A 27,173-nucleotide genomic window follows, 5' to 3' on the forward strand; every position below is an offset into this window, starting at 1 on the left:
AGCTGGATCCCTGGCTCTTGTCTCTCGGAGGGCAAGCTGTACGGAATCATAGGCTCAGCGCCACCAGATTGGAAGGCGACCATGTAGCTCAACATCCTCCCCATAAGCAGAATATCTTGTCCCTGAAGTATCCCCTGCCAGGTGCCTGGTTCAGCCTTCTGAAAGCCTCCTTCCGAAAGAAGGAAATCATCTGTGGTGGGCAGTTTAATTCACTGCACAACTGCAAACCTCCTTGGGGAGCTTCAGAGTGGGGGCCAAAAGAAGTGCCCATTGGAATCTAGGAAATCAGATTCTGCAATTGGCACAGCAGCTCCCTGGGTCCCTGGACTACCCTTTCCCACAGCTCTCAGAAAGGGCCTGGCAGGGGCCATGGAAGAATTTTAAGTAGTTCACATTTAAAGGCAAATCTACCTAATACACCCTTTCCTAAACAGTACGCGAGAACTGAAACATCTGCATTTTTCCGCATTTTGCAATGCAGTTCTCCAGCCATGTAACGTGTACAAAAGTGTATATACTGGGGTAAAGTGTCGATAAAAACCCCCATATATTAGTGAAAATAGCATTATTTTGGGAAAACAGCACTGCAAAAATGTGCATTGCATAGAAATGTGTACATTATGAGAAATTCTTACTAAAACACTGATGAATGTTCATGATGATGCATTTTTTTTTAAAAAACACAAACTGAAAAAGATGTGGAGAACTGAATTTAAGATTGGAAAAAATGAGATGAAGAAAGGAGTCTGCTAATCGGCACATCTCCTCCCATGATTTCACCCTCTTTTCCAACTTGAAATCAAGGTGATCTGCCTGCTGTTGGAACTGATCCCTTGCCCATGATGTGGACATCACCCACCCTCCAGCAAAGGTAGTGTGCCTTTGCTAAACTGAAGGAACGGCCTACATGCTTAATTCAAGGCAGAACCCATCAGCGTCAGATCTGGGATTTGAGCATGTGTTGATGTGGATTGTCCTCTGTGCATTCAGAGGGGCTGGAGGTGACCTTAAGCACATGCAGAGAGCCTTCCTTTCAACTGCAACAAACCAGTACCAGCCTCTCAATACAGAATAAATTAGCCCATTTCTGGGATAGGGTGGGTACCTAGGAAGGGATAAAAAGTTACCATTATGCAACTAAATTCAAGTCAGGGGAAGAGGGAGAGGAAACATGGCTGTGGCTTTGGCTCAGGTAGGACCACCTACCTGATATTTTCCCGGCAGACAGCACGAATGAAATCTTGGACGTGAGGCTGTCGGAAATGCTTGTCATAATGCTCCATCAGCTTGGCATAAATGGTGGGCACTGCCATGAAGACATTCACCCGGGGAGCTTGGGGTTTCAGAAATGCCTCCCAGACCTGGAACAAGGACACAGAAAAGCCACTTGTAAAGGCAACCCAACAAAGCTAAACAATGCTTCCTGCAAGGGTCTCTATGTCTCCTTTATCCCGGTTGAATGTGTGGGAATCCTGCCCCAGGTCATTTGGAGCTTTCAAGGTTAAAACTGGCATATAGTTTTGTGTGTTTGTTTGTTATTGTTTCTGTTATGGTGATTTTCACTTTTTAATGGTTGGAAGAAAATCTAATAAAATATTTAAAAAAAAAAATAAAATTGGCATTTTGGATTGGGTCTGGAAATGCACCGGAAGCCAGGGCACATGCAAAGCACTGGCACCATAGGGTATCAGCCTGTTAGGAAAGCTTTTTCCACCCCCCTGTAGCTGAGAAGAGGACTCAAAAGGACCAGGCGGAAGCAGAGTGAGTTGCACTGAGAGGACAACCTGATCAGCCATACCTAAGCTCTTTTGGGATCAAACTCAGAGAATGACAAATAGCCACTTCACATCCAAAAACGGGGAAAGAAACATCTTGCTCACCCGCAGTGCCCCACAACAGGCGCAAAGTGGGTCAGACTCCCACATCTGGCTAAGCTGACTCTGGGGTCTTTGGGCTTGACTGAGCAGCCAGCCTCGAGAGCATCGGGAGACCAAGTCGTGAAATGAATATTTAACCTTGGCTAGTGTGCCCCCAATGCTGTTGCTCGTCTCCCTCAGTGCTGCCAAGCAAGAGGGAGAAACCCCATAAATAAATAACAAGACGGCCCTTGCCTGTTCTGTTATGGTAACCTTCCTCCTCCTCCCCTTCTTCCCGGCTCCTGCCCCATTGCTGACAAATGTATTCTCTAACAATTCATGACACCATGGTGCTTCCCTCCCCGCCAGCTCAGCACGCTCAGACACAAAGAGGTGCATACAACAGGGAAGGAAGGCATGATATGACTGAAGGTGACCAAGCCACTCTCTTTCCTAAACCAAATTCCCTTCTTCTGACGCCAGCTCTGTCCATCAGCTCTTTGAGCCAAGAAAGATGACTCCCACATCTAGAGGGTGCTCTGAACAAAAGAAGAGCCTTCTGGGTCAGGTCAATGGCCCATCTAGCCCATCACCCTGTTCTCACAGTGGCCAACCATATGCTTACAGTAAGTCTGAAAGCAGGACCTGAGCGCTACAGCTCTCCTCCCACTTGTGGCTCCCAGCAACTGGCATTCAGAGGCATCTGTGGAGGGAGACCTTCCTTACGATGCCTGGGAGGAAGTGGCCATGAAGAAACTAGCTGCAGGTCCATGAGGCTCGCCACCCCTTCTGAGAACCACAGGGGTTCTGGAAGTCGAACCCGTTCCAGAAGTCCATTTGAATTCCAAAAGGTCAAAAACCAAAGCGCGGCTTCTGATTGGCTGCAGGAAGCTATATTGGAATCCCACTGCTGGCCCTAATTTCCCGATGTGGGTAACCCTAAAATATATGTACATAGCACCTTTGGTTGGTTGAACAATACGATGATCAAAATATATGAAATCCCAGGTGACTCTGGAAACAATTAAATCACTTAGAAAAATGGAATATATTGATTAATAAAAACAAATTTGATCCATTTTCACATGCTAAACTTACTTTGTGGGGAAACCCCATACTAAGAATTGCAAAAAAGATGGTGATATGAAAAAATTGGATGGAAGCAGGTGTATCGACATTGAACCAACTGATAGATGGGGAAGAGGAATTTTATGCTTCTGCTATTTTAAGACAAAAATATCATCTATCAGATGCAGCCCAATGACAATATCTTCAATTACAACATCTACAAGTGTGTTTGGGCTGTCAGCCCTTTCAGCTTCCAAGATACCTGAGATATTGGAGCAATTGAACTCAATTCAAAAATAAAAAGCCAGCAAATTACTTTCTATAGATATCTATTAACAATACACAAGTTCAATATGCAGACTGCAAGAGATGATTGGAATAAAGAATTGGAACTTTCATTATTACCCAGACAGTGGAAAAATGTATTAGCTTCAATACCTAAGGTGTCATTAGATTTAAAATTAAGACTAATACAACAGAAAATAATATTCAGAGTTTATTGGACTCCTTTACGGTTGTATAAAAAAGGGTTAGCTAAGAAAGCTCAGTGTTGGAGATGTGTCTTAGACAATGCCTCTCTGAAACACATACTTGTACAGTGTTCTTTACTTAACAGGTTTTGTGAGAAAGTGCTGGACTGTGTAACTATGACTGTGCAGAAAAAGTTAAACCTTTCATCAGATAATATTTTATTGAACTATATACCTGCAGTATGGAAACAGGAAAACGGAAACGGATTTCCCGTGCCCTAATGGTGGCCAAGAGATTGAAATTGAGGAATTGGAAAAATAAAGATATGATACCCTTCAATCGATCGATTGATGATATGACATCACTGGCAATTTATGAACGGACTGATTACAGGTGAAGACTCTGTATAGATAAATACTATAACATTTGGAATGAGTTTATACTAAATGTAGTAGGCTATTAACATTTACATAAGCACTAGGACAATAAAACTATACCAATTTATACACGAATGTATGGGAATATCGTATATTGCTTTTTGTGTGTGCATATTTTCACTTTTATACATATCGTTTTTGCTGCTTTTCTTCCTTCTAACTTTCCCTTCTTTTTTTCTGTATCACTTTATTTCTTTTAACTGAAATCACCTTAATAAAATATAAATATTTTTTTAAAAATATTTGATCCCTGGTACAAACACACAAAGGTGCACAATAGCACAAGTTAATACAGAAATTCCTGAGAAATATATCATGGTTTCCATTCAATCTCTTCTCTCATGCTCTCTCATCTAAACAGCCCCCCTGCCCAGTTTTCCCTTTGGAGTGTTTCTAATTCTCAAATCAGATTTCCAATTAAATAAAAACAAAAACCGAAGATGGAACCCCAACCTCCCTGCCCTAAACAGATAACTGTCTCTATATGCAATCCACAAGGGCCTCTTTGGTGAACCAAATGCAAATTGGCGTATCAATTCATGTTGTTACCAAGAAAAGGGAAAAGGGGCCTTTTCACAAGTAACAATCTTCTAATGCATGTTAAATCATCCCTTTACTTTTCTTTTGATCTCCAAGGCAGCTTTGTGTTTCCGTCTTGACTGACAGGGTGCTGGTTACATCGGCTGCAAAGAAAGAAATAAAATGCTGCCAGGCTTCTCTCCACACCCCAACCCACCCCCAGCTTCTCTAAAGCTTTCAGTCTGATGCAGATAGCTGAGCATCTTCGCGACAAAATATGTCCAACTGAATAGTGCTACTTGGTGGTGTTCTGCTTTGTGGAATAAAAACTTTTGCAGAGACTTGCTTTTTGAACTTGGTTCCCTTGAGCAAGGATGGGGGGAGAAATCTGATTCAGTTCGCGTCTAAAAATTCACATTTTATCCTTTGAAATTTGCACTTTTCCAAATTCTGCAATGGAGCTCTCCACCCAAGTAACGCGTATAAAAGTGGACACGCCAGAGTAAAGTTTGTGTATAAATGCACATATTGGTGAAAATAACACACACAGATTCAGTACGGAAAACTGCTTTGCAAAAATGTGTATATTGGGAAAAATTGCACCTAACGTGTTCAGACGGAGGGGAAAAACTTGCCCAAAACTGAATTTTCATGACCAATGTAGAAATGTGAATAACTGAACTTAAAATTGAGAAACAAGTAACTAAAAGTGACATATTTGCCCATCCCTACCCTTGAGTCACCTAATGCTGTCTTTATCCCACTGCTACACAAACACTTTATTGCCATTCTCTGCTAATGGATTTTGGTGGGGAGAGATGCCTCAAGAATCCAGCCTTGAAGTTGGATTCGGCATTTGGCCCTTCTAACCCCAATGTATAGTTAACTTATGGAACTCACTGCAACATGGTGTTAGAAGAGCAGTTAACCCCAAATGGTTTTAAAAGGGTTCAGATAAGGGGTGGGGAAACCTGTTGCCCTCTAGGCATTGTTGGACTTTCATATACCCACCCAAGACAACACAGCAAATGGACAGAGAGCATTGTAGTTGGAGTCCAACATCTGGAGGGTCGCAGGTTCCCAACCTTTGGTTTTGGTGAATACATGGAGAGCAAAGTTTACTTTAATTCAGATATGGGGGACCTGTGGATGTTTTTCTTCTGTAACTCCCATAATCACTGACCATTGGCTATGCTGGCTGGGGCTGATGGGAGTTGTAGTCCAGTGTTGTCTGGAGGGCCAGATGTTCCCCATCTCTCTCTTGTCATAACAGCCAAACACACAGCTGCTGGGCTCAGAGGCAGGTGCCCTGGCTCCCGCCTAACACACACAGACAGAGGCTCTTACTTGTAAGTAAAGCTACCCCTGACCATTAGGTCCAGTCGTGGACGACTCTGGGGTTGCAAGCTCATCTCGCTCTATAGGCTGAGGGAGCCGGCATTTGTCCACAGACAGCTTCCGAGTCATGTGGCCAGCATGACTAAGCCGCTTCTGGTGAACCAAAACAGCGCACAGAAACACCGTTTACCTTCCCGCTGGAGCGGTACCTATTTATCTACTTGCACTTGACGCACTTTCGAACTGCTAGGTGGGCAGGAGCTGGAACCGAACAACAGGAGCTCACCCCGTCGCAGCGATTCGAACTGCCGACCTTCCAATCGGCAAGCCCTAGGCTCAGTGGTTTAGACCACAGCGCCACCCGCGTCTTAAGTAAGAGATCTTTATTCAGGAAAGTAATGGTACAAGCTCAGCAGCAGATACAGGTTCCAGGAGTCACGATTCAGGATTTCAGGAGCAGGAAAAGGAGTTCCGAAACGGACGGGGGCAACACAGATATCCCAACAAGTTTCCCCATCCCTTCCACCAAGCTTTTAAAGATGAGGCATGGCATGCTCACTCGCGATACTCTCTTGCCTTGTGGGAATATGAGATTGCTCCATTGGGGTGGGTGGCTCTGCTCCCATTCACAAAGGCATTGCTAAATTCTAGGTGACAAGACTGAATCTGCCTGTTCAGTTGCTGCCAACTTCTGTTCAGACTCCCCCCACCTGGCTGATCAAATCCCAACATGCTGCTACTGTATACCAGGTACAAATGACAGGGCAGGGATACCACCCTACCACGGCTGGCTTGGGAGCTTCCTGCAGGAATCTACCTGGCTGCTGTTGTGAAGGCAGAATGCTGAGATAGGTGGACCAAGGATCTGGTGCAACCTAGCAATTATTTCACCACCCCTGCCCACTGAGTCTCCCCTGACTCCTCGGCTAAGGCAAGAGGTTTTCAGCACAGAGGGGGGAGCAAAAACCTCCTTCTTCCAAAAGCGGCCTGAGCTCTTGCTGTTTGTGATACCCTCCAACTGTTTGTGTGCTCTGCATGATTCTGTTTTAATCACTTATTCATCTGCAGGCTCTGCTGTTCCCTGAGCATCCCAGGCTACAGCTTTTAAACCCTCGCTACGCTGCGGGCATGCTGAAAGGAGCAAACACTTTCCCCAGGACCCAGGAATCTAACAAAATATGACAGGCTCCAGTTTCCTTTCTTCTTCTTCTTCTTCTCATCATCTCCCTCCCTCCTGCCTCTCCCTCCCCCGCCCTCTCACACTTCAAAAGGCATTACTCTGCAACAGATGCTGAGGACAAATGGCAGATCTGGCAAGAAGGAAAAAAAGATATAACTTTTTCTTTCACCCGTTCCCCAAGCTGAGGATTGTGAAAAAGGATCCAGTATAAACTGTTCAATGCTGATGTGCCCCTTCTATGCTCTTGCCAGTGTCCCCTTTCAGATGGGGTAGGGGGGTGGAGGGTAGAGAATGAGATTTAAAGAAAGTGAAGGGATGAAACCACCACCAACTTTCTCCAGGAAATACAGGATTGGGAAACCCCCTCCTTCATAAAAGAGACTTGTTTCCCAGAGCCAGGATTTTTGCCCCAGTCATATGCCATGAAATATGCCCTGGGATTCCATTTACCCATTATCCAGTCCATACAGCTGGTGCATTCGAAACCCAAACTGGTCCTTCCTCAGCCATAGAGGACAGGCAGGAGCTAAGTAATTTGCACACCTGGTTCCCTGTAGTGACTGTAGGGCAGTCCCTGGGGGTGGGGAGAGCACATGAAGGATGGTAGGGATTGCCGCCTTTCCCACAGGCTGCTCCAGAGAAGCGGACACGGAGCAATGGATCCAAACTACAAGAAAGAAGATTCCACCTAAACATTAGGAAGAACTTCCTGGCAGTAAGAGCTGTTCAACAGTGAAATTTGCTGCCAAGGAGTGTGGTGGAGTCTCCTTCTTTGGAGGTCTTTAAGCAGAGGCTTGACAACCATATGTCAGGAGTGCTCTGATGGTGTTTCCTGCTTGGCAGGGGGTTGGACTCGATGGCCCTTGTGGTCTCTTCCAACTCTATGATTCTATGATTTTATATCCCACCATTGTACCAAGGTTCCTGCAAGGCCAGGAATAAGGGACTCGGGAGGTGAGATTCAGGAACAGGAACTGGAGCACCCAAAGGAAGCTGTTAGAACAAGTGCAGAAAGGAAGAGGCAAGCCCCAACCAACCAGCCGGCAGTGTTCACACCCGGAGGGTCCAATCCCAGGAGGAGGACCCCTCCAGTCTGGTGTTTTACCACAGGTGTATTCTGCAAACATATTATTGACACAATAATAATGCATTAGCATCAGATTTATTCTGTTGGAGGAAGTAAACCTCTGGATACCAGGTGCAGAGATCGCTGTTGTGCTCAGGTCCTGCTTGCTGGCTTCCCATAGGCATCTGGCTGGCCACTGCGAGAAGAGGATGCTGAATTTGAAAGGCTCCAGCAGCCTCTTCTTATGTTCCGATGTACTTCCTTGGAAGCTTTTAAGAGGAGCCTGAATGATCATATTGTGAAGGTTTCCCATATACAAGATATCCTGCTTTCCAGGGTCCCTTCTGGCCTTGCAGTTTGTCGCTGTTGCTGCTTCTATTTGACTTCAAATAAACTTTTGCTTAGAAGAGATGTGCAGCACCCCAGCCGGAGGAGATTTTGAGCATTTCTGATATTCTGCTCACAAGGGCATAGTTCCACTGGGATCCCACCAAACACTAATGCCAAATTCTCTGAAAGAAGAGGAGGAAAGCAGCCACTACAAGCGTCTCTTGGGGTGTTCTCGCTGTTTCCCTTGGATGCACAGACTGGCCACAGGGAAAGATGCTACAATGACTTGTGACCTAAGGGCACCACTGCGCTGACCCTGCGAGGAGCCTATTGTCACAAAGACCAACCGAACCAGGCTGCCACATGTACGTGTAACTGTAAAGGCACGTCGTGAATTAAGTAATCTAATAAACACTGTAATAATAAAGTATTTATTGTGCATAATGAAGTGTTAGTGATTAGAAAGGTTGGGCACACTGCTGCGGTTTCTCCTGAACCCTTGCCAGTATTACTAAAAGCTGATTCTGGAGGCAGCAGTAGCTTTGGAGGAAAGGTTCCCGGCTTTGTTTTGATCGGCGTGTTGAGTGTTTGAGCTGCCATTCGGGTTTCTTTATATCACCCTGTAATTGACTGCTCTCTCGAGGTGCAAAGAAACAGAAATACAAAAGGCGGAAGGAAAAGCTCAGGCTCCTTCTGCGAAATCCGCCGCTGAAACTGTGCTGCTTTCCCGAGAGCCGATTTCGGTAGCAAAAGGGCACTTTGTAAACAGCTGGTGAAAATAGACTGGAACTCAAAGTCGGCTTGTGTTAAACTCCACAAGAAAGCCCGATTTACCCTCCTGCACCTCCTTTGTCATGTCAATCAAACCACTTTCCTGCTCCCTCGGGAGGCGCTCACAAAAAGGATAGAGAAACAGGGGGGAAAGTAAACAAAAATAAAAAGGCACATAAAGTCCTCCCAAGGCCTTTACTGCACTAGAGAGCTTGTGGAAGAGAACAGGCCAGGCAGCTGGTCCCTGGCCAGCCATTCTTGGGCCAAGGCAGGGCAAGTGAGGGCATCGCTTAACCATCTCGAGTTGGTGCCCTCTCTTGCCCTTGCTTGTCAGACTCCACTGAGCTCTCCGGTCAGCACACATCAGTTTGGACTCCCTCTCCCCACCCACCAGAACACAGGCTGCAACATGCAGATGTTGGGAAGGAGATGCAGAAAAACTCAAGTGTGCAAGGGAATGAACCTAAGTTAGTCATGTCCATTAACTTCAATGGGTCTATTCTGCGCAGGCCTATGGTTGAATGGCACCCGATGTTCTCCTTGGACCCCTGCCCACACATACCTGTTCTAGAACAAGTGTCTGTGCAATATACTGCAGGCAGGCAGCATTTGCTAAAACTGTTTTGCATGTTAGAAGGAGGCAGATTACATTTCAGTGGGGCTCATCCAGAGGAGCTGATGCTCCTATGATTAGTAGGGGGAACCCACAGCTCTGTACACAGCTACATCATGTGATGAACCACCAGGGCTATAGGCTAGAAATCTCATTGGCTTGGTCCAGGGGGTTGTCTGCCACCCAGGCTGGCCATTGGCTTTCCTCAACAGTAAGGGCTATACAAGCTTCCAGTTCAGTGTAGGACTTTGCCTGGGCTAGGATAGTATTTCCTGGGTCTGGCTTGGCCTGGCTATTAATTTATTTCCTAGTCTGGTCGCCAGCTGAACCTCCCACAGATCGTCAGTCTGGTTATCAGCCTAATATTGCCAAGTTCTCCAATCAATCCTTAAAAAGGATTTGGTCCCATACATTTTACCACCCTTGCAACTCTCCTTTGAAGCCTGTCAAATTTATCAACCTCCCGGCACCCAAAGCAGAACATTTAGAAGGCATCAGGTTGAGGAGGGCTGGCTAATAACTTTAAGAATGGTGTTCATATGCCCTTCTTCCGAACAACAGTAGCTCTGGCTGGGAATTCAGAAAACAGGAATGAAATTTTCACTGTTCCTAGAAGCACCTGGATTCCTACCTGACAGACAGATCATTTTAAGAAAACAACCCCTTTCCTCTCCTAAATAATCCAAGCGGGTTTGGCTCCTTGGTGTAAATGCCGTCGCCAAATGCTCGGGCCTCTTCATCTCCTTCAGTACCATCTCACATCACAAGCGCTGATGAAGGGGCTGCTGCCGTGCTTTTCATCTGCTCCACTGTGGCGCTGTCTCCAGGGATAGAGAGCGCGCATCAAAGCTGTCTCCTCTTGCAGAGCCATGATCTCAACATCTGGCACAGAGTTTCCATCATCACAGCAATGGGTGACAAAGGGACAACCGTCTCTGGGTGCGAAAGAGGCCAACCAGTACAGGGTGTCCTTCCTGTTAATGCCCCCCCCCCACACACATCACCACAAGGCACTGAACTGGCTAGAAAGAGCACATGGTGGGACTCACTTCTTCCCTCGAAAATTATCAAAAGCATGGGGAAGGCCATGCCAGCAGAAGATCAGCCAGACTTGTTTGTCTCTCTCTGTGAGAAATATACATTTCTAGTGTATATTTCTTTCATAATGTTTATTAATGCTGTTCATAGCTCTGGGGAGCCTTTGGGCCCCAAAGCAGTAGATAAATAAACTATACCATACCGTTAAAAGAACAACTACCCTTTGTGGAATTGCTGCAATATCTGCACTTCCAGCCAGAGGGAAGCAAAACACAGGCACAGAAGTGATGCTAGCTGAACTTCCTTGCTCCTGAGCTGGCAAGGGCAGTTTGACTTTGCAGCCCTTTATTCTTTTGAAATTCCAAGGGCGTCTCCATTTTGCTAAACCTCTCCCCTATTTGCTTATTTATTTATTGGCTTATATACCACACAGTGGAAAAAAGCACGTTGGCAGTGAATGTAACACATCCGTAAAGCACCATTAAAAAAAAAAAAGCTTTATCAACATCTGGACAGTGATACACAATAACTGATGCCAGAGTTGCACATCAGAAATGGGTTGTGTAAACAGAATGGTCTTGGACAGGTGTTGAAAACTAAGCACTGCTGGTGCTTGCTTGATAGTAGCAGGCAAGAAGATCCACAACGGAGGCACAGATGCACTACATATCCTCTGTATCTTAAAGAAGCCAGGCATATATCATGGGCCACCCTTAGCTGTGCCGTTCCAGTCAAATGTAATAATTGGGCTAGTATATGTGAGGCAAGGCTAAGCTATTAGGAGCAAAGGAAAAGATCTACTGCTTAGTCTTAGCATGGATGAATGAATCAACATTTGCAGAACACCTCAGAGCCAGAAAGCACAAAGTACCAGAGACAACCAGCCAATCTTACCTAGGGCAGCAAGAACTCTGAAGTCATTAGGACTCACCACATGACACATGGCCCAAACCGATCAGAGCATGAAATAACAACATCATTCTGAAGGAAGACCACAAAAACTACCAGTAAAGGAAAGATGGGAGGGCAGCAAATGAAGGGATGCAGAAAGGAAACCTCAAAAGGTGCTCAGGTGATGGGTATGTGATGGGAAGATGTTTTTGGTCATTTGTTGGAAAAGTCAAATTACTGTAGTTACTCCAATGAAGAGAGACAATGGACTCAAAACACATTTGGGCCAATGAACCACAATCTGTGCACCTTTGAGGTCATGACACAAAAGATACTGGACCACTAAGACTTTCTTTAGCCTCCCACAAAATTCTTATATTTATCATTCATTGCACACTTCCAGTCTGAAAGAAAAGATCCCATTCTTGTTTATTTTAATTTACAAAGGCTTCCCATTTTGCTCATCTGGAAGAGATTGTTACCTGCTGTGAGAGCCTATTTACAGCAAGCCTACCCCCACCCACCCCAACCTCACTCTAATATACAGTCTCTTGCCGCACTTCATCTGAAAGGTTAGCAGACAGGTGGCAGACCCCCCGCCCAGCAACCCTGGCAAACTTACCGCCTTTGCGTTGAACTCAGGAAGCATGATGCATGTTGCGCCAACCCAGAGGGGACATAGCAGCTTGTTGACCACCCCGTGGACATGATGCAAAGGCAGAACATGGAGAATAATGTCATCCTTTGTCCACTCCCATTTGTTAATCAGCCCAGTTATCTGCAAGGATATTTAAACAAACAAACAAGCAGCATTAGGAGTAGAGGCTGCAAACAAGTATGCACGCCATTTGTTTCAAAAGTGAGGCCCCAGAGCTTAAACTAATGTCAGTGGGAGACATAAAAAGAACAGAAGAGGAAACCTTTAAGGTGTGTTAGAAATACAGTTTATCCAGCCCGACATGTTTAGAGGGCATCTACGGCATCTCCTTCTGCATCAACCTGCTACCTCTTTGCCATCCCCTCTGAACAGAGCTTTAGACTAAAAATTGGCAGGATTTAGACTGCAGCCGGTGTGTCTGCTTTGAGCCCTGTTCTACAGCAGGTCTTTGTTCAGGTCCTTGTCAGGAGGGCCAACAGCCCATTTTACCATGAGCCACAGAAAAAGCAGGCATGTGATTGGTGCTTTTTAAAAAAAACCCTGTTAGAATTTAGTTGCTATTGTTTTTGTTATTATTATTATTATTACTGCTGAGAAAGAAAAGAAACATGTTTCTTAACCATGATCTGTAAACAACAGAAACCCACAGACTGTGGAGCATGTATGAAGCAAAGAGCTCCAAGCTCTTTGATTTGCTCAAGCCACAAGGTCTGTGTGTTTCTGCCTCCCTAAAGGTACAATTTTATCCACTGCAGGCAGAGACCTTGTGCTGCCATAGCAGTCAGCAAGACTCCAAACTTCTAACTTTTTTTTTTGTGCTCAGGGAGCTAATGGATTTTTTCTGCCTTGGGGATACACAGCTAAAGAGTAAACAGACTTTTCAAGATGCCTTTGTAGTCATCTTGTAGCAATGCAAATGGGTAAGAGAAGAAACTGCTCCAAGCTGGAACTGTCACCTCTGCTCTGCAGGGGAAGAAATACAGCAGAGTACTGGGAAGTGTCTTAAAAATTAGAGTGATGGTGTTTAAACCTGTCCTAGAGCTCTGCTCCTGATCCTAAAGACAGGGATGATGGCTGTGATTAACAGAGGTTTTTTGGGTTTTTTTACAATCAAACAGTATATAAATTGTACAAAACAAACAAACAAACAAACAAACACCACCCCACAAAGACTCAGAGGCACCCCTCTCTTTTCCTACTACTACTAATGTTCCCCAGTTGAGCCCATCCACAACAAAACAGGTTCCTAAGTGAGCTGCTATTGAGTAGGTGAAGAATAAACTCACCACAGCTTGGACATTCTGGTGGGTGCTGAGGACACCTTTGGGTCTCCCAGTTGTGCCACTTGTGTAAATGATCATGGCACCCCTGCCCTTCCACTCTGAAATGGGGCAACTGGCTTCAAAAAGGGATGCATCCACTTTTGAACCACATCTCCCAGATTTGGGAAGCGAAAGCACAGGAACCCCAAGTTTCCCAGCACTAGGGGTGATCTTCTCCACATACTCTTCCTCTACAACAAGGAGAGCACTTTGAGAGTCCTTGATGAAATACTCCAATTCCGACACAGGGTGTTTTCTGTAAAGAGGAACAGCTGTGCCTCCACTCATCCATGAAGCCCACTGTGCAGTTACATAGGAAGCATCATTGGGGCACAAAAATGAAATCCGTTCACCCTTCAAGTCTCCGCCTGAGTTCCCGAGAGTCTTGCAGATCATCTGGGATAGATGGAGGCTTCGGGCGTACAGGTCTTTGTAGGAGTGTTCTCCATGTTGGTCAACAATGGCAATTTTATCTCCAAAGGCCAGTGCTCTGGTGAAGACAGGAGCAACCTGTCCACGACAAGGTGTCCTGCTAGTATGCAGGCCTTTAAAGATGCAGTGAGCAGCCCTTAGGCCAGAGGAGTCCCAGCCTCGAAGGCATAAGACACGAACTAGACATTTGGCCAGATAGCTCCTATTTGAAATTAACAAGGAGCCTAACATTTCTCTGGTGCCTCCTGGCTAGCTGTGGTGCTGGAAAAGGAAACAAAAAAAACCTCAGTCAATATGCAGAGCATGACCAAAAGATCAGCTCAAAGACCATAGGAAGGGAGAAAGCTGCTGCGCTTCAGTCCTGTCTGTGGGCTTCCATTGGATATCCAGTTGGACACTGTGAAAGCAGGGTGCTGGAATAGATGGGCCACTGGCCTGATCCAGCAGGCTCTTCTTATATTTTTAAGACACACAAGAAGGGCAATGGTATCACCCTGCAAGACATGTTTCCTTTCAGATCAAAGACCGCTAATGGCAAATTTATTGTAAAGAAAAAACATGCAGCATTCTGCAGGACTGAATAATAATTTCTCATCACAGAAGTGCTGCCAGGAAAATATCATGCACCCCAGTGCTCTGGTCTCAAAGCTGACTTGGCCCTTCAGGATACAAGATGGGCCATGAAGTATACTGTGTTTTCAGTTTAACAGATATCGGTCCAACAAGAGAAGTGACCTTGCCGGATCTAGAGATGTGTTTCATCTTGAACATTAAGAATGGGAAACCCTGGGGTAGGAGGTAATTATGGCTCAGCAGTACTGTTGTAGTGATGTAACCCAGCGGAAAATGTTGGCACAAAACAGCAAAAATGTGAGGTGTTTTCATGCATCCAGGCCATTCACATAAGGAACACTAAGCCAGAGGATGTAATAAAGCTGAAAGTTTAAGCAGGAACCAAGTGGAAGGGAAGAGTGTAAGATGGTATGTTGGGGGGCTGCTCACAGGAACTGAAGCAATTTATAGGACTGTTTATAGCCACCTCACAATTAAATTTAAAAGCTCAAAGGGAAAAAACTTTCCAATATTCAATGCATTAATGAACAAGGTGTGGTTTTAATATGAAGCCCAGCTTGGCCAAGTTGTGCGCATTGATGTGCACAACCGCTGACAACAAGCTTAATTCTCTCCACCCGCCTTAATTTCCTCTAAGCTAAAAGCCATAAACTTTTTGGCTTCAACATTCTCCACTTTTTAAACCACTCTGAAAGAAGCTGCTGATTTTGCGTGGGAAGGGCTTTTAACCAAATGTGTCACGCACCAGTGGAGAAGGAAAAACACATCCGATGACAGCAGCTTACCCTCTTTCCATTTCACACATTCCTTCCTAGCCTAGCAGCACAACTTTAAAAAGGTGTGTGTGTGTGTACCTAACAATGAGGTTCGTTAGCAAAAACCAAATCACCTTCTTTATAACTTTAAAGCCCCCTCCCCAAGACAAATTCTTGCTGCTGAAGGTGTGTGAGAGAGCTGTTAACAAGGGTGCTAATTGGGAATGTGTATATCTTATATATCTTCCACATGCATGGAACCAATCCATAATAGGACACATATCCTCAGCAGAAAATACTGTGGTGCGAGTTGCTACACTGGAATGGAATTATCAAAGGATTTTCTGTGTATATACACAAACAGCACAAATTCAGGAAATCTGGCAAATATTAGATACCCTTTTATACATATTAACCTTCTGTTCTCACAACCAGAGTTGTGAAATGATGCTAATTTCCCAGCCCTACTACATCAGATGTAGACCCATCTACTTCTCACAGCGGTGAATAAAATGCCCTAATGGGAAGACCACAAGCAGAAGATGAGTACAACTGCATTCTCCCTTCATATTCCTGAGCAACTGGTACTCAGGGGCATACCACCTCTCATACTGGACAATACATAGTCATCATGGTTAGTAGCCATTAACAGCCTTATCTTCCATGAATGTGCAGCAAATTCCATAATTTGACTGTGCGACAAAATCTTTCTTTTTGTCTGTCCCGAATCTCCCAACATTCAGCTTCACTGGTTGACCCCTTTGGGTTCTAGTAATATGAGAAGGGACATAGCCTTCTCTGTGTCCACTTCATGCATAATTGTACATACCTCTGTCATGTGCCCCCATATTCACCTTCAGTCTAAACTATTTAAAAAAACCCAAATTTTGTAACCTTTTCTTAAACACAAGTTGTTCAAGCTATTGGTTGCCCCTTTCTGCATCTTTTCCAGCTCTATGATACTTCTTTTCAGACCAGAAATGCATTCCAAGTGTGGTCGCAACTTTATCTCTCCCAAAGGCTCATCTAGTTCAGCATCTTGCTCTCACAATGTCCAGTTGTTTCTGGGGCAAGCAGGACTTGAGGGAAACATGACCCTCTCAACTTGCGATTCCCAGCAACTGGTATTCTGAGGCATTACTGTTTTCGACACCGGAGATAGAACATAGCTATCACAGCTAGCAGTCATTGATAGCCCTATTCTCCATCAATTTCCCAAACTAATTACATCTGGACAATCCCTGTGACAATATTTGCCTTGCTTTCTTTTAAAGCCATTCCTGTTAGTGGTTGTCACTACTTCTTGCGGGAGTTTGCCAGTACTGGAGTCTCAAAAGCTTCAGGAGAAGGGAATTCAGTTTCCTCTTCCAGTTTACCCATGCTGCGCTTTAAATGTACATCCTACTTTATAAGCAACTGGCAAGACCTGCATTGTAAACAGTGATCATGATGCTGTAAAAAACTAATGTGATCCCCAAGGAGGGTCAACAGGCAAGAAAGTGGGGGTACCCCTGCTGTTGGTCTACCATTTTCATAGAAACAAAAGCACAGCACAAAAGATAGCACTGCCATCAGAATAGATATCCCCCATAGAGACAAATAAATAGTTCCTATACAGAGGGATAGGCTGTGGGTTGCCACTTCCCTCTACCACAACCAAGTGCAGTGTAGCACTTAAAGAGGGTTGGAAAAGGACCTGGGAGAACAGGGTCCAAATCCCAGCTTAGCCATGAAGCTCATTTTGAGTGACCTCAAGCCAGTCACTGTCTCTAAACCTAGCCTGCTTCATAGGGTTGTTGTGAGGATTATTTTGGGGGGGGGCGTGCATGCCATCTTGAGCTCCTTGGAGGAAAATGTGGTTTAGAAAATAAATAAGCCCTGTTCCTGTGCAAGTTAACTGCAAGGGTTAAGCAAATGAAGCTTTTCCTGGAACGGAGAGAGAAATGGTGGAGGGAGGGAGCTGCAAAATGTGGTCAGGCAAGAGCAGTGAGGGTGCTGGAAGATGGAGGGTGAGGGAAAAGAAAACCCTACTACCTCCCCGCCCCCACGCCCTATGTGTAGAGGGGGTAATATTTATTTATTCCATTTATATTCCCGAAGGAGCCCAGGGCGTCAACTAACTAATGCACCTGAAGAAACAGGAGGTGCATCGCCTGGGCTGGGGAGGGAGCGCGTGGAGGTGGAGATGAAAGGTCCCCGCTTCACTTTCAGGGACCGGAGAGGGGAAGGAAAGAGAAGTGACACCTTCCTCTCACCCCGCCGCCGGTCATTATTTCCACTCCCCAGCAGAGAAGAAGACGGAAGCCCCTTCCCTTCTCCGGGTCAGCCTCCGCTTCCACCCCCGCTTTTGTTCTCACCCGCAAATCAAGAAGCATGGACGGCGTTCGTGCTTCGGCCTGCCGGTCCGTCCGCCAACGACGTCCCCCGTGCAAACGAGGAGCGGCCACGCGAGTTCCGGGGCATGCGTGAGACGGCGAAGGTGTCGGGGAAGGAGGGCAGCTCCCGCGTACCTGACGTCGCTGCAGAGCCCTGACGTCGTCACTGGATGTTAGGGTGGAGGAGTTCGATCTGATGTCATTGGCGTCCTGTGATGACGTTTTTTGGCAACATTGACTATGACGTCTTATGTGTTGAGCCAAGAGGATCAGGCTCACAATTCGGGGGTTGTCAACATGCAGAGTTTGGTTTGCAGAGAAAACGAACGCACCATAATAAGCATAATCACTCAGCACCCTCATCGTTGTCTCATCATATATTGTTTTGCTGCCCCCCTCCCCACGTCATCGGACCTGTGCCTAATATTAGAATTTACTTGCCATCTTTTACAGTTTGGTTGGCACAGCTATACTATAGACTCGTAAGTGCTGACCATGTGACCTGTGCACAGTCATCTACAGTTGGGTTACATACGCTTCAGGTTACACACTCCGCTAACTTAGAAATAGTGCTTCAGGTTAAGAACTTTGCTTCAGGATAAGAACAGAAATCGGGCTCCGGCGGCACGGCAGCATCAGGAGGCCCCATTAGCTAAAGTGGTGCTTCAGGTTAAGAACAGTTTCCGGTTAAGTACGGACCTCCGGAACGAATTAAGTACTTAACCTGAGGTACCACTGTATTTGAAGGGCCGCTGGGTTTGAAGGACTTTCTGGTCCAAGTCTCATTTAAATATAAATATATGGCCAGGCACCTTGAATCCACAGTTAGCACCTGGCAGGGGAATGAGCAGGCACACAGCAGATCACCTGGTTGTAGTTGTGCCCATTGGAGGGATATATGTTGTATTTCTATTTAAATTATAGCAATTATTACTAAATTTGCATATATGCCAAGTTTATGCATCTTTGTACACTATTTTAAAATGACATTTCTTTGTTCCAAGGAGATCAGCCCCAGTGCCTCTCTGACGTGACACTTGAAACACAGAATTTGCTTATGTTCATTAAAATTTGAATTTTATGTAAACTCTGGATTGTGGTCCTGTTTATGTTTCTGGAGTGAGATGATAATAGCGGGATAATAAAAAAATCTATGAATTAATGATGTCTAATGATGTCTTTCAGAGTTGTGGAACTATTTGTATTCTGAACTTATTTTAAAAATACATTCAAGCTGAATGAAGATTTTCACTTTTGTGCTTTCTTATACATAGTTTTCTCTTTCAAATATTGATAGGTACAAAATTTTAGTGCATCAGCAATGCATGAGGTGCTGCAGCAATATATATTTTTAGTCTTGCTCCTAGGTCTTCAGAAATTTAGAGGTAGGTGTGTTTTATTCATTTATTTAAATATTACTATTTTAGTCTCCCACCACTCAATGGTTTAAGAGTACTTGTCAAAAAGAGAGGACAGAAAAGGGTTTCATCCAGACGCTTCCCTGAATTATGTCCTACAGAAGTCTTCCAGCGCACAGTTTCATCTTAAATATCCCTGTTTTTTGTATCTCAGCTTTCATTTAAACAAGGCCTATGTCAAGCCCATCACAAATGCACAGAGCAGCTTGCAAACCTGACTGGAACAGAGACCCTAAAGGCTCAGAAACGAAAACGCCAATTAAGCAGGCCCCTAGAGTATTCTGGTATAAAGGCCTTGTGATCTTTAAGTCAATGTCATGATTTTTTTCTTCTTCCTGGAGGTGTGATGTATAATTGATCAGCCTTTGGGACTGCCAAACCCTTGTTGCCCCTTCACACATCTGTGAAACACTGTACACTTGTTAGGGCCCTTTACGTCAAGCTTAGTCTACGCACACTTCAAGTACGAGGTGTTAGAATCCTGAGGTGGGAAAATGGACTGTGTCACCAGACTAAAGATGGGAGGTCTCATATTTAAATGCTCCCTTATATTTAAAAACTCGCTGTGAATTCATAAAAATTACACATACAACAGCACAGCCACAAAAGGGCCTTCCTAGAACCTTTCTCCCTGATGTGCTAGCTCTCTATTTGCAGGGAGGTTATTTGTTTTTTAAAAAAACAGACATGAGAGAGCAATTCACCTGCATCCTTAAGCGGTACAGTCCTTTTTCCCACTGGGGCTTTCTACCTTTTAAACATCATTTATAGAGCATCTTCAAAGGAACATCTCAACCCTTGCCACTTGAGATGAGGTGGGTGATGAATGGGGATGAGGGCTTTTTCAGTGGTGACACCCAGCCTATGGTTTCTCTTCCTTGAGAGGCATGTCAGGCACCAAGCCTACTGCCTTTTCAGTACCAAATAAAGACATTTTTATCTACCCTGGTCTTTTTAATTCTCTATTTTTTCTGCTTTCATTTTTTAAAAAATTCTTACATTCGTATCTTACATTTCTGGGATGCAAGATGGTATATAAATGGTTCCCAAGTGGTTTCCCATCAGCAGACTCAGGCCTGCTTAGTGTCAGCAAGGCAGTGGGCTCTGTGAATTCAGACCTTACCCTGGGATATTTTTGTACTGTTGCGGTTCCTCCTTTGCACTTAGGTTAATCTGCTGCTGTTTTTAGATCACACCTCATTCTCATCATTCCACACATGTGTAGACTTAGCTTGACTTTAAAATTATATTGCATTTTATGGATACGGTACTTCGTTCTCTTCCTTTTTTTTTCAGATCTGCAAGCCACTCTTCAAATTCAGAATGACACCAGAGGGCAGAAAATATTTACCTTCTAGTCCTGCATTCTCTTCCCAAGAGTGGCCATCTAGATGATCCCTTAAGTGGGGCGGGAAGATGCTAGACTTCCTTGGTTATTTCCCCCAGCTTCTGACATTTGGAGGTATACTGCTTCTGCGCACAGAGCCAGAGGCAGCTTCCCAACACCTGGGATTGGAGATAGGTCCTCAAGTCAGGGCAGAGACAGCTGAGGCCCTGCACCACTGCAAGTGTGCTGGCCAGCCTGGCATGGAGAAAGCTTTTTGGACTGTGCAGAAGCTATGAGGGGATTCCTGCTGCACCAGAGCATGTGCGTTGTGTGGCAGACGTGAGCGGTCTTGGCACAGCCCTGTGCTTTCGAGACTCTGGCTCTGCTTTCAGACACATGGCAGAACGTTGGGCGCATCTGCCAGCTCCAAAAGCAGCTGCAAAGGGGGCTTGCCTCTTTGCCTCCACTCTGCCACTCTGGTTGAGGGAAATCAGGCAGTGTAACACTTTGTCAGCTACCTGTGGCTGCGGCCGTAGCACCAGGCAGCTGCAAAACGGATTTGTTTCCAAATAGTGGCACATGCTTTCGGAGCGTGCCTTTTCCGCTCGTTCTGTTTATTCGCTGGCTTGTTTTTAAATCCCACTTTTTGGCTGACGATACCGGGGTGGCAGATTCCGGTTAAATAATTCAACAATGCTTCATCATTCTCCAGCAACCTGTCGTTGCCTTTCCCTCTGCCATATGTGAAGCAGTAACCATCAGTTGCTTCAGACATCTTGTAAAGACTCATCTGTTTGCACCAGCCTTTCCTGGAACCGTAAGATTAGACCCTGTTTTATTTGTTTGAATCACTCAATTACATTTTTTAATGCTTTTTTGTTGCCCTTTTATTGATTTTATGCTGTATTATTTATTTCATAAAATCTATGCCCCACTTAATTGTTTAGAAACAAGTACCTCAACGGTTTGCAAGGACATTTTAATGATGGTTGTTTTTAAAAGAGAGAGAATGTGTATATAGTACACCGCTTAGAGATTTTTAAACTATTGAGTGGTTTATAAATGGTTTTAAATAAATCTAGCCAAGAGCGCTGGATGCATTAATGCTCCTAAATACCTGCTGTTGGGAATCACAAGTGACTTCAGACCCTCCAGGTTTCTCTATTTCCCAGGGACCATCCAGGATTTATAGAAGCTGTCCCAGTTTCTGATTTGATTCAATAATGTCCCACTTTTCCTTAGGCATTCCCCATTTTCATCGGAGAAATGTTGAGGAGGGGTATGCAAGTGGGAAGGTTCTGCTTATGGGATTCCCTTTGGAGTTTCTGGTTGTCCACTATGCAAACAGGATGCTGAACTAGATGGGCCTTCGGTCTAAGCCAGCATACGAGACTCTTGCGTTATAATGTTCTTAAAATTCAACACTACTGTTCCCAGGAAGGGGAGGGGGCGATGTGCTTTATGGGTACACAAAGTTAACCAAATATAAAGCAGGATTTTAAGCCTCCTCACATTCAAGCAAGACAAGCATGTTTCTGGCTGAGCAGGCCCTTTTCAAAGCCCCTCAGTGAGTCAGGTGTCAGTGGGAACCAGAAGTGCATTGCCCCTAAGCAGGCAAGGAGGGTGCTTGGTTTAAGCTAGAGAAACAAAAGGAAGCTGTGGAAGCAAAGAGTGCTTTTGACAGCAGTAAGAGAAGCCCCTTCAAACAAGGAGGCAGCATTAAATGGGCAATTCTACCTGGATGTCTGAGGCTGGCTAAGCACATTAAAGGATAACCCTGCCATCCAGCAGAGGGCAGTGGTGTTCAGTGACAATTCCCAGCACATGGCTGGGCTCTGTGGGTTGTGAGGATAGTTGCATTGGCCAACTCTTTGGCTGGTTTTTAGGGGCTGTCTGGTGGAGAGGTTGAGACAGCCCCTAAAAACCAGCCAAAGAGTTGGCCAATGGAACTGTCCTGCTTGTCCCTGTCTGTTCCCAGCAGTGGCAACAAAATATTTTGCTCAACTTCCATTAGAAAGGTATAAGCAAAGTTTTGCAATGATATTTTGGGTGAAAGCCAAGGCAGGATACTGAAAGAGTCCAGCTCTTCTGCAAATAAATATGGGGGAAAGGAAATACGATTTACAAAGTGGGTTTGTAGGGTAGCTCTTGGTTCGGAGCTTTTGCACTAAACCAGAAGTGCATAAAGCAGAGCAAAGAAAGGAAATCACAGTAAAAAAAGACACAATAAAAATAATGAAACAAAATGCTTTCTGTGTTACCCAGTTGTGGCAAAGAAGGAGAGGGGTGGTGCAACTGATGGCCCAGATTACTCCAGCAGTCATGCAAATGTTTTCAATCCACATGTCTGAAAACTTCCTGGTTTTTTTTTGTACTGGTGACAGGTTAGCTTTTCATATGTGGTCACAAAGAACCATGGGAACTGTACTTTGATGTGGGTGCTGTGAATTGTGGCTCTGTGAGGGGTAAACTACAGCTCCCAGGATTCTTGGGGGATAAGTCATGAACTTTAAATGTGCTTTATATGTACGGCACAGATGCAACCTATAGGACCCTACGAAAGCAAGCTTTAGAACAAAAGCAAGCATTTTGCTCCTGCGCAAATGAGGTCTGATCAGAGAAGCCTTAAAAGGATTAGCATAATTTGTAAGCTGCAGAACAGCATAGATTGAAATCTGCTCTTCAGTTTTAGAATGGGGCAAGCCAGGAGCAACTCTTACTCCAATGACACTCCCATGTTGCCTGCTTCCATTCTGGAACAATGGGCTCAGGTGATCTTGGGGTTTCTCCCTCCTACTCTTCTTCTTTTTAGGCATAGTGATTACTTGGGAGGGGGTCTCACCTGCCCCCTTTTCTTAAATTTGGACAAAGTGGCATCCTCTGCCATGGTGGGTAATGAGGGAGGTCTCCCTCTCCCTCTCTACTAGGGTTCCAGGAAAACGTAAAGCAATTCATTGAGTCTTATCAAGTTCCTTGATGCTTTGCATGGAGAAGATCCCAGACTCAATCCCAGCATCTCCAGGCAGGGATGGGAGAGAACACTGCCTGAAACCCCAGAGAGTCACTGTCAGTCATGGTAGACAGGACTGAGCTAGATAGAGGAGAGGACTTTCAATGGCTCCTATCAATGATGGCTGTGTTCTCCCCCTGTAATTGGAGGAAGTAATGCTTCTGGATGTCAGCTGCTGGAAACCACAGGAGGAGAGGGCGCTCTTGTGCTCAAAACCTGTTTGCAGGCTTCCCACAGGCAATGGGTTGACCACTGAGAACAGGATGCTGGGTCAAATGGGTCCCAGGTTCAGTCCCTAGCATCTCCAAGTGAGGCTGTGAAAGGGGGCACATACACACTGGTCTGAAGCCCTGGAAAGCTGCTGCCAGTCAGTGTAGACATTGCTGAGCAAGATGGACCAATGGACTGGCTCCTTATAAGGGAGCTTTCTGTGTTCCTTTGCAATGACCTTGCAGGGTCACAGGCACACTGCGCATCCGTATACCTCATCCCTGGCCTCTTCCATGCACACACACTTTCGATACAAAGGTAACATTATCCCACAGGCCTTGAAGAGGAAGGAGCCTGTGAACTGGCAATAATGCGTTTGTCAAGTGGGAGACAAAACATTTCAATCAGAAGCTGCCATTGTCAGTGGGGAATGCTGAAAATGCCAAGCTCCCCTTCTGCATGGCTTGGGGTGGAATATTAACAAGTGCCGTGCTGTGCCATGCCATGCCTCTGCTCTTCTTCCAGACTCAACAAGGATCCCAAATTCTTGCAAAAGTCAGGAATTCACTTCTGCACAAACTGCCCATGAGACCAAAGGGAGCGGGCAGTGCTGGGGGAATGAGCTGTTTTTGTAGCCCTGAATTCTCTCAACCTTTGCAGGGTGCAAAGTGAGAATGTGACGTACCAAGAAAAGGCAACGCAGAAGGAAAACAGAAAGCGGAAAGGGGCAGTAGGAGACCCTACATAGGAAACCACCGCTTTCCTTTGCATGGGTCAGGGAAACCAGGCAAACAGCTTTGCTTTCCCAACTCACTCCCCCCTGAATGCAGAGCTCTCTGCTGGGCAGTAGATAGGCCCACCTCCCAGGTCCTCCGCCAGCTTTCGAAGGTCATTCTTGGGACTCCCTAATCGACACTAATATGACACCTCTGACCCCACTGCATATTTAGCCTCCAATATAAAGCAGCAGCTTTTATGCCATGTTTGTAATGACTTTTAAAAAATAAATAGGGACACTGTCGCAAGTAAACTTCAGTGCAATAAAAGCTTCTGCTTCAATCTATAATTAATCAAGGAGCTGCTTAATGTAGGGGAAAGAGAGGAAGGAACGGTGAGAAATCAGGACTCGGAATAAGCGTAAAGCACCACTGGAGGCATGTGGGGAAGGAGGCCACAAATATCAGTGAGGCAAAAAATGGGGAGGGGGGAGCATGAGTGGTTAGGTTTTTGCACAAAAACAAACAACCCCCCCCCCCCAAGAACAAAATAACAGTGAGGCTGATCAGGGGCACAGGAACATAGGAAACCCCCCATACTGAGTCAGACCATTTGTGCAGCTAGCACAATATTTATCTACACTGGCTGGCAGCAGCTCTCCTAGGTTTCAGGTTGGGAACACTCCCAGCCCTGCCTGGAGATGCTGCCAGAGATTGAACCTGGGACCTTCTGCATGCAAAGCAGGTGCTTTATCACTGAACTATGGCCCTTCCCCACCCATACCACATACTGTAATTGCTTGCTCCTAAAACAAGGCACCGTCAAAGCAATAATATAGAGGATATTCTTGCAACAAATAATTCTTTTGTGACATGAGCTTTCATAGGCAGGAGTCTCCCTCTTCAGGACCTGTGACCTGCTTTCCACATCACATTGCCATGCATTAGGCTGTAGCCTAATGAAAGAAACTCCTGCTTTCGTTTCATTTCATTACTTAGTTTTAAAGTTTCAGCCACCAGCCAGACTCTTCCTTCCTAGTACACTGGCCTCCTTTTCTGGAATTTATCCAGAACACCATAATTCCCCAAGGAACTGGGCAGAACTGCACTGCAAAATTCAGAGAGGTGTGAATTCTGGAGGATGGTTTTGTTTCAGTTGCTGTATTGTTCTGGAAAGTGCACATTAGGGAGCTTTTCCTTTTAAGTGTGACCTGAACTGAATTTCTCCCCTATCTCTAATAGATTTGGCAAGTCATAGGCACATCCAGAAATGAGCAATTCAGAGAAAGCACTTGTGGAGTCTTGAGTGCACCCCTTTTTCTTTCAGTGATAGACAGAAAGGCCCCTTCTCCAGGCCCTGTCAGCAGTTTACTCCTTCCGGCTGCATGGAGTGGGGAAAAGATGGGGAACAGACCCATCTGGAGGAACATACAGGGGACTCCAGATGGACCAAGCTCATGCAACAGGTGCATGGATGGGGTGGATGGGATTTTCCAGGCTGCACAAATGTCTCTCTGTCTGGCAACCAACTATCCATGGGCCAAGGGATACAATCTGTCCCTTTAATAACACAGCCTGGGGTCTATCACCACCCTGAACAACCATAGAGGCCAGCTCCTAAGAGACAGATGGAGGGCAGTTTAATCCAATTAATCAGAGAATGTTGGTTCTTATTGTGCCAAGAAACTGGCCTGTCTGCTCTGATGTCCTGCTCTGAGACCCGGGGGTCAGCCCAGAATGCCTCCTGCCATCAGAACAGTGTGCCTCTCCCACCTCCGAGGCACAAGGCTCCTCCTTTCTCCTCTAAACTAGGAACAGGGAACCTTTAGCCCTCCAGATTCTGCTGAACTACAACTCCCATCAGCCCCAGCAAGTATGGCCAATGAGCAGGGATGGTGGGAGTTGCAGTACATTGACATTTGGCAGGCCAAAGATCCTCCGTGCCTCCTGTAACTGCCAGGGGCGGCCCTTCCACGAACAAAGGTGAAGCCATTGGCTTCAGGTGGCAGATCTGACCACTGCTCCTGCCGCTGCACTGCTGCCAGCCCTGCAGGGACTTTGCCTTGCCACTGCTGCAGCACCAACATCCTCGCCACTGCCACTGCACCCTTGCCACTGCACCCACTGTGCCCTCACTGCTGCTGGGTTTTGGTGGCAGTAGAGGCTCAGGCAAAGTGCAGTGGTGGTGGTGGTGAGGCTGGTGGCAGCACAGGTGTGATGGGGGGGAAGGGAGTGAGTCTGGATCCGCAGTGGGGTATTGCTGGAGAGGCAGGCATGTCGCCAGGGCATTTTGCCTACAGTAGAAAAATGTCTTGGGCTCTGCAGGGATACAGGAAGTTGCTATATCCCAAATCAGACCATCGGTCCATCTAACTCAGAAGTGTCTGCACTGACCAGCAGTGGCTTTCAAGGGTTTCAGACAGGGAGTCTTTTCCCCAGCTCTATCTGGAGATGCTGCTGGGGATTGAACCCGGGACCTTCTGGCTGCAAAGCAGATGCTCTGCCACTGAGCTTTGACAGAGATACCGTACTGAGATTATGTGAAGCAGACCGATCCAGTTGCCCTGGAAGCAGAACCAAGGTGGGTTTCTAATGCCGGAGCCCTGGAAGGAGATGATGACCAGCTGGCAGCCAATGAGCCTCAACTCCTCACTTGAAAACTTGCACTCCAGACCCAGTCTAGGCCAGGGGTGGCCAGTTTCTTGCCTGCCACATATTGCTGGACTACAATTCCCATCATCCTTGACAATTGCCCATGCTAGCTGGGACTGATGGGAAGTGGATTTGGAGAGCTCCAGG

At 45.7% G+C, this 27,173-nt stretch overlaps 1 protein-coding gene across 9 annotated transcripts in view; it reads right to left on the minus strand.

Annotated features, from left to right (window-relative positions):
• Positions 1-17,902, minus strand: part of ACSF3 (acyl-CoA synthetase family member 3) — a 67,520-nt gene extending 49,618 nt beyond the window's left edge. For 2 of the 9 annotated variants that reach the window (XR_013393631.1, XM_077931587.1), the window contains exons 1-4: positions 17,676-17,875; positions 13,523-14,251; positions 12,201-12,356; positions 1,207-1,361 (exon numbers count right to left, since the gene is read on the minus strand). Coding sequence is in view for 8 of the 9 variants with exons in the window: in XM_077931587.1 (XP_077787713.1) it covers positions 1,207-1,361; positions 12,201-12,356; positions 13,523-14,221 (1,010 nt within the window). In the remaining variant the exon portion in view is untranslated. Of the gene's footprint in view, positions 1-1,206; positions 1,362-12,200; positions 12,357-13,522; positions 14,252-17,447 lie in introns of all 9 variants that reach the window. The other 7 variants (XM_028740000.2, XM_028739997.2, XM_028739998.2 and 4 more) reach the window with 7 other exon arrangements.
• Between the last annotated feature and the right edge of the window lie 9,271 nt (positions 17,903-27,173).

The sequence above is a fragment of the Podarcis muralis genome, chromosome 7, assembly GCF_964188315.1.
Source record: "Podarcis muralis chromosome 7, rPodMur119.hap1.1, whole genome shotgun sequence".
Taxonomy (NCBI): Eukaryota; Metazoa; Chordata; class Lepidosauria; order Squamata; family Lacertidae; genus Podarcis; species Podarcis muralis.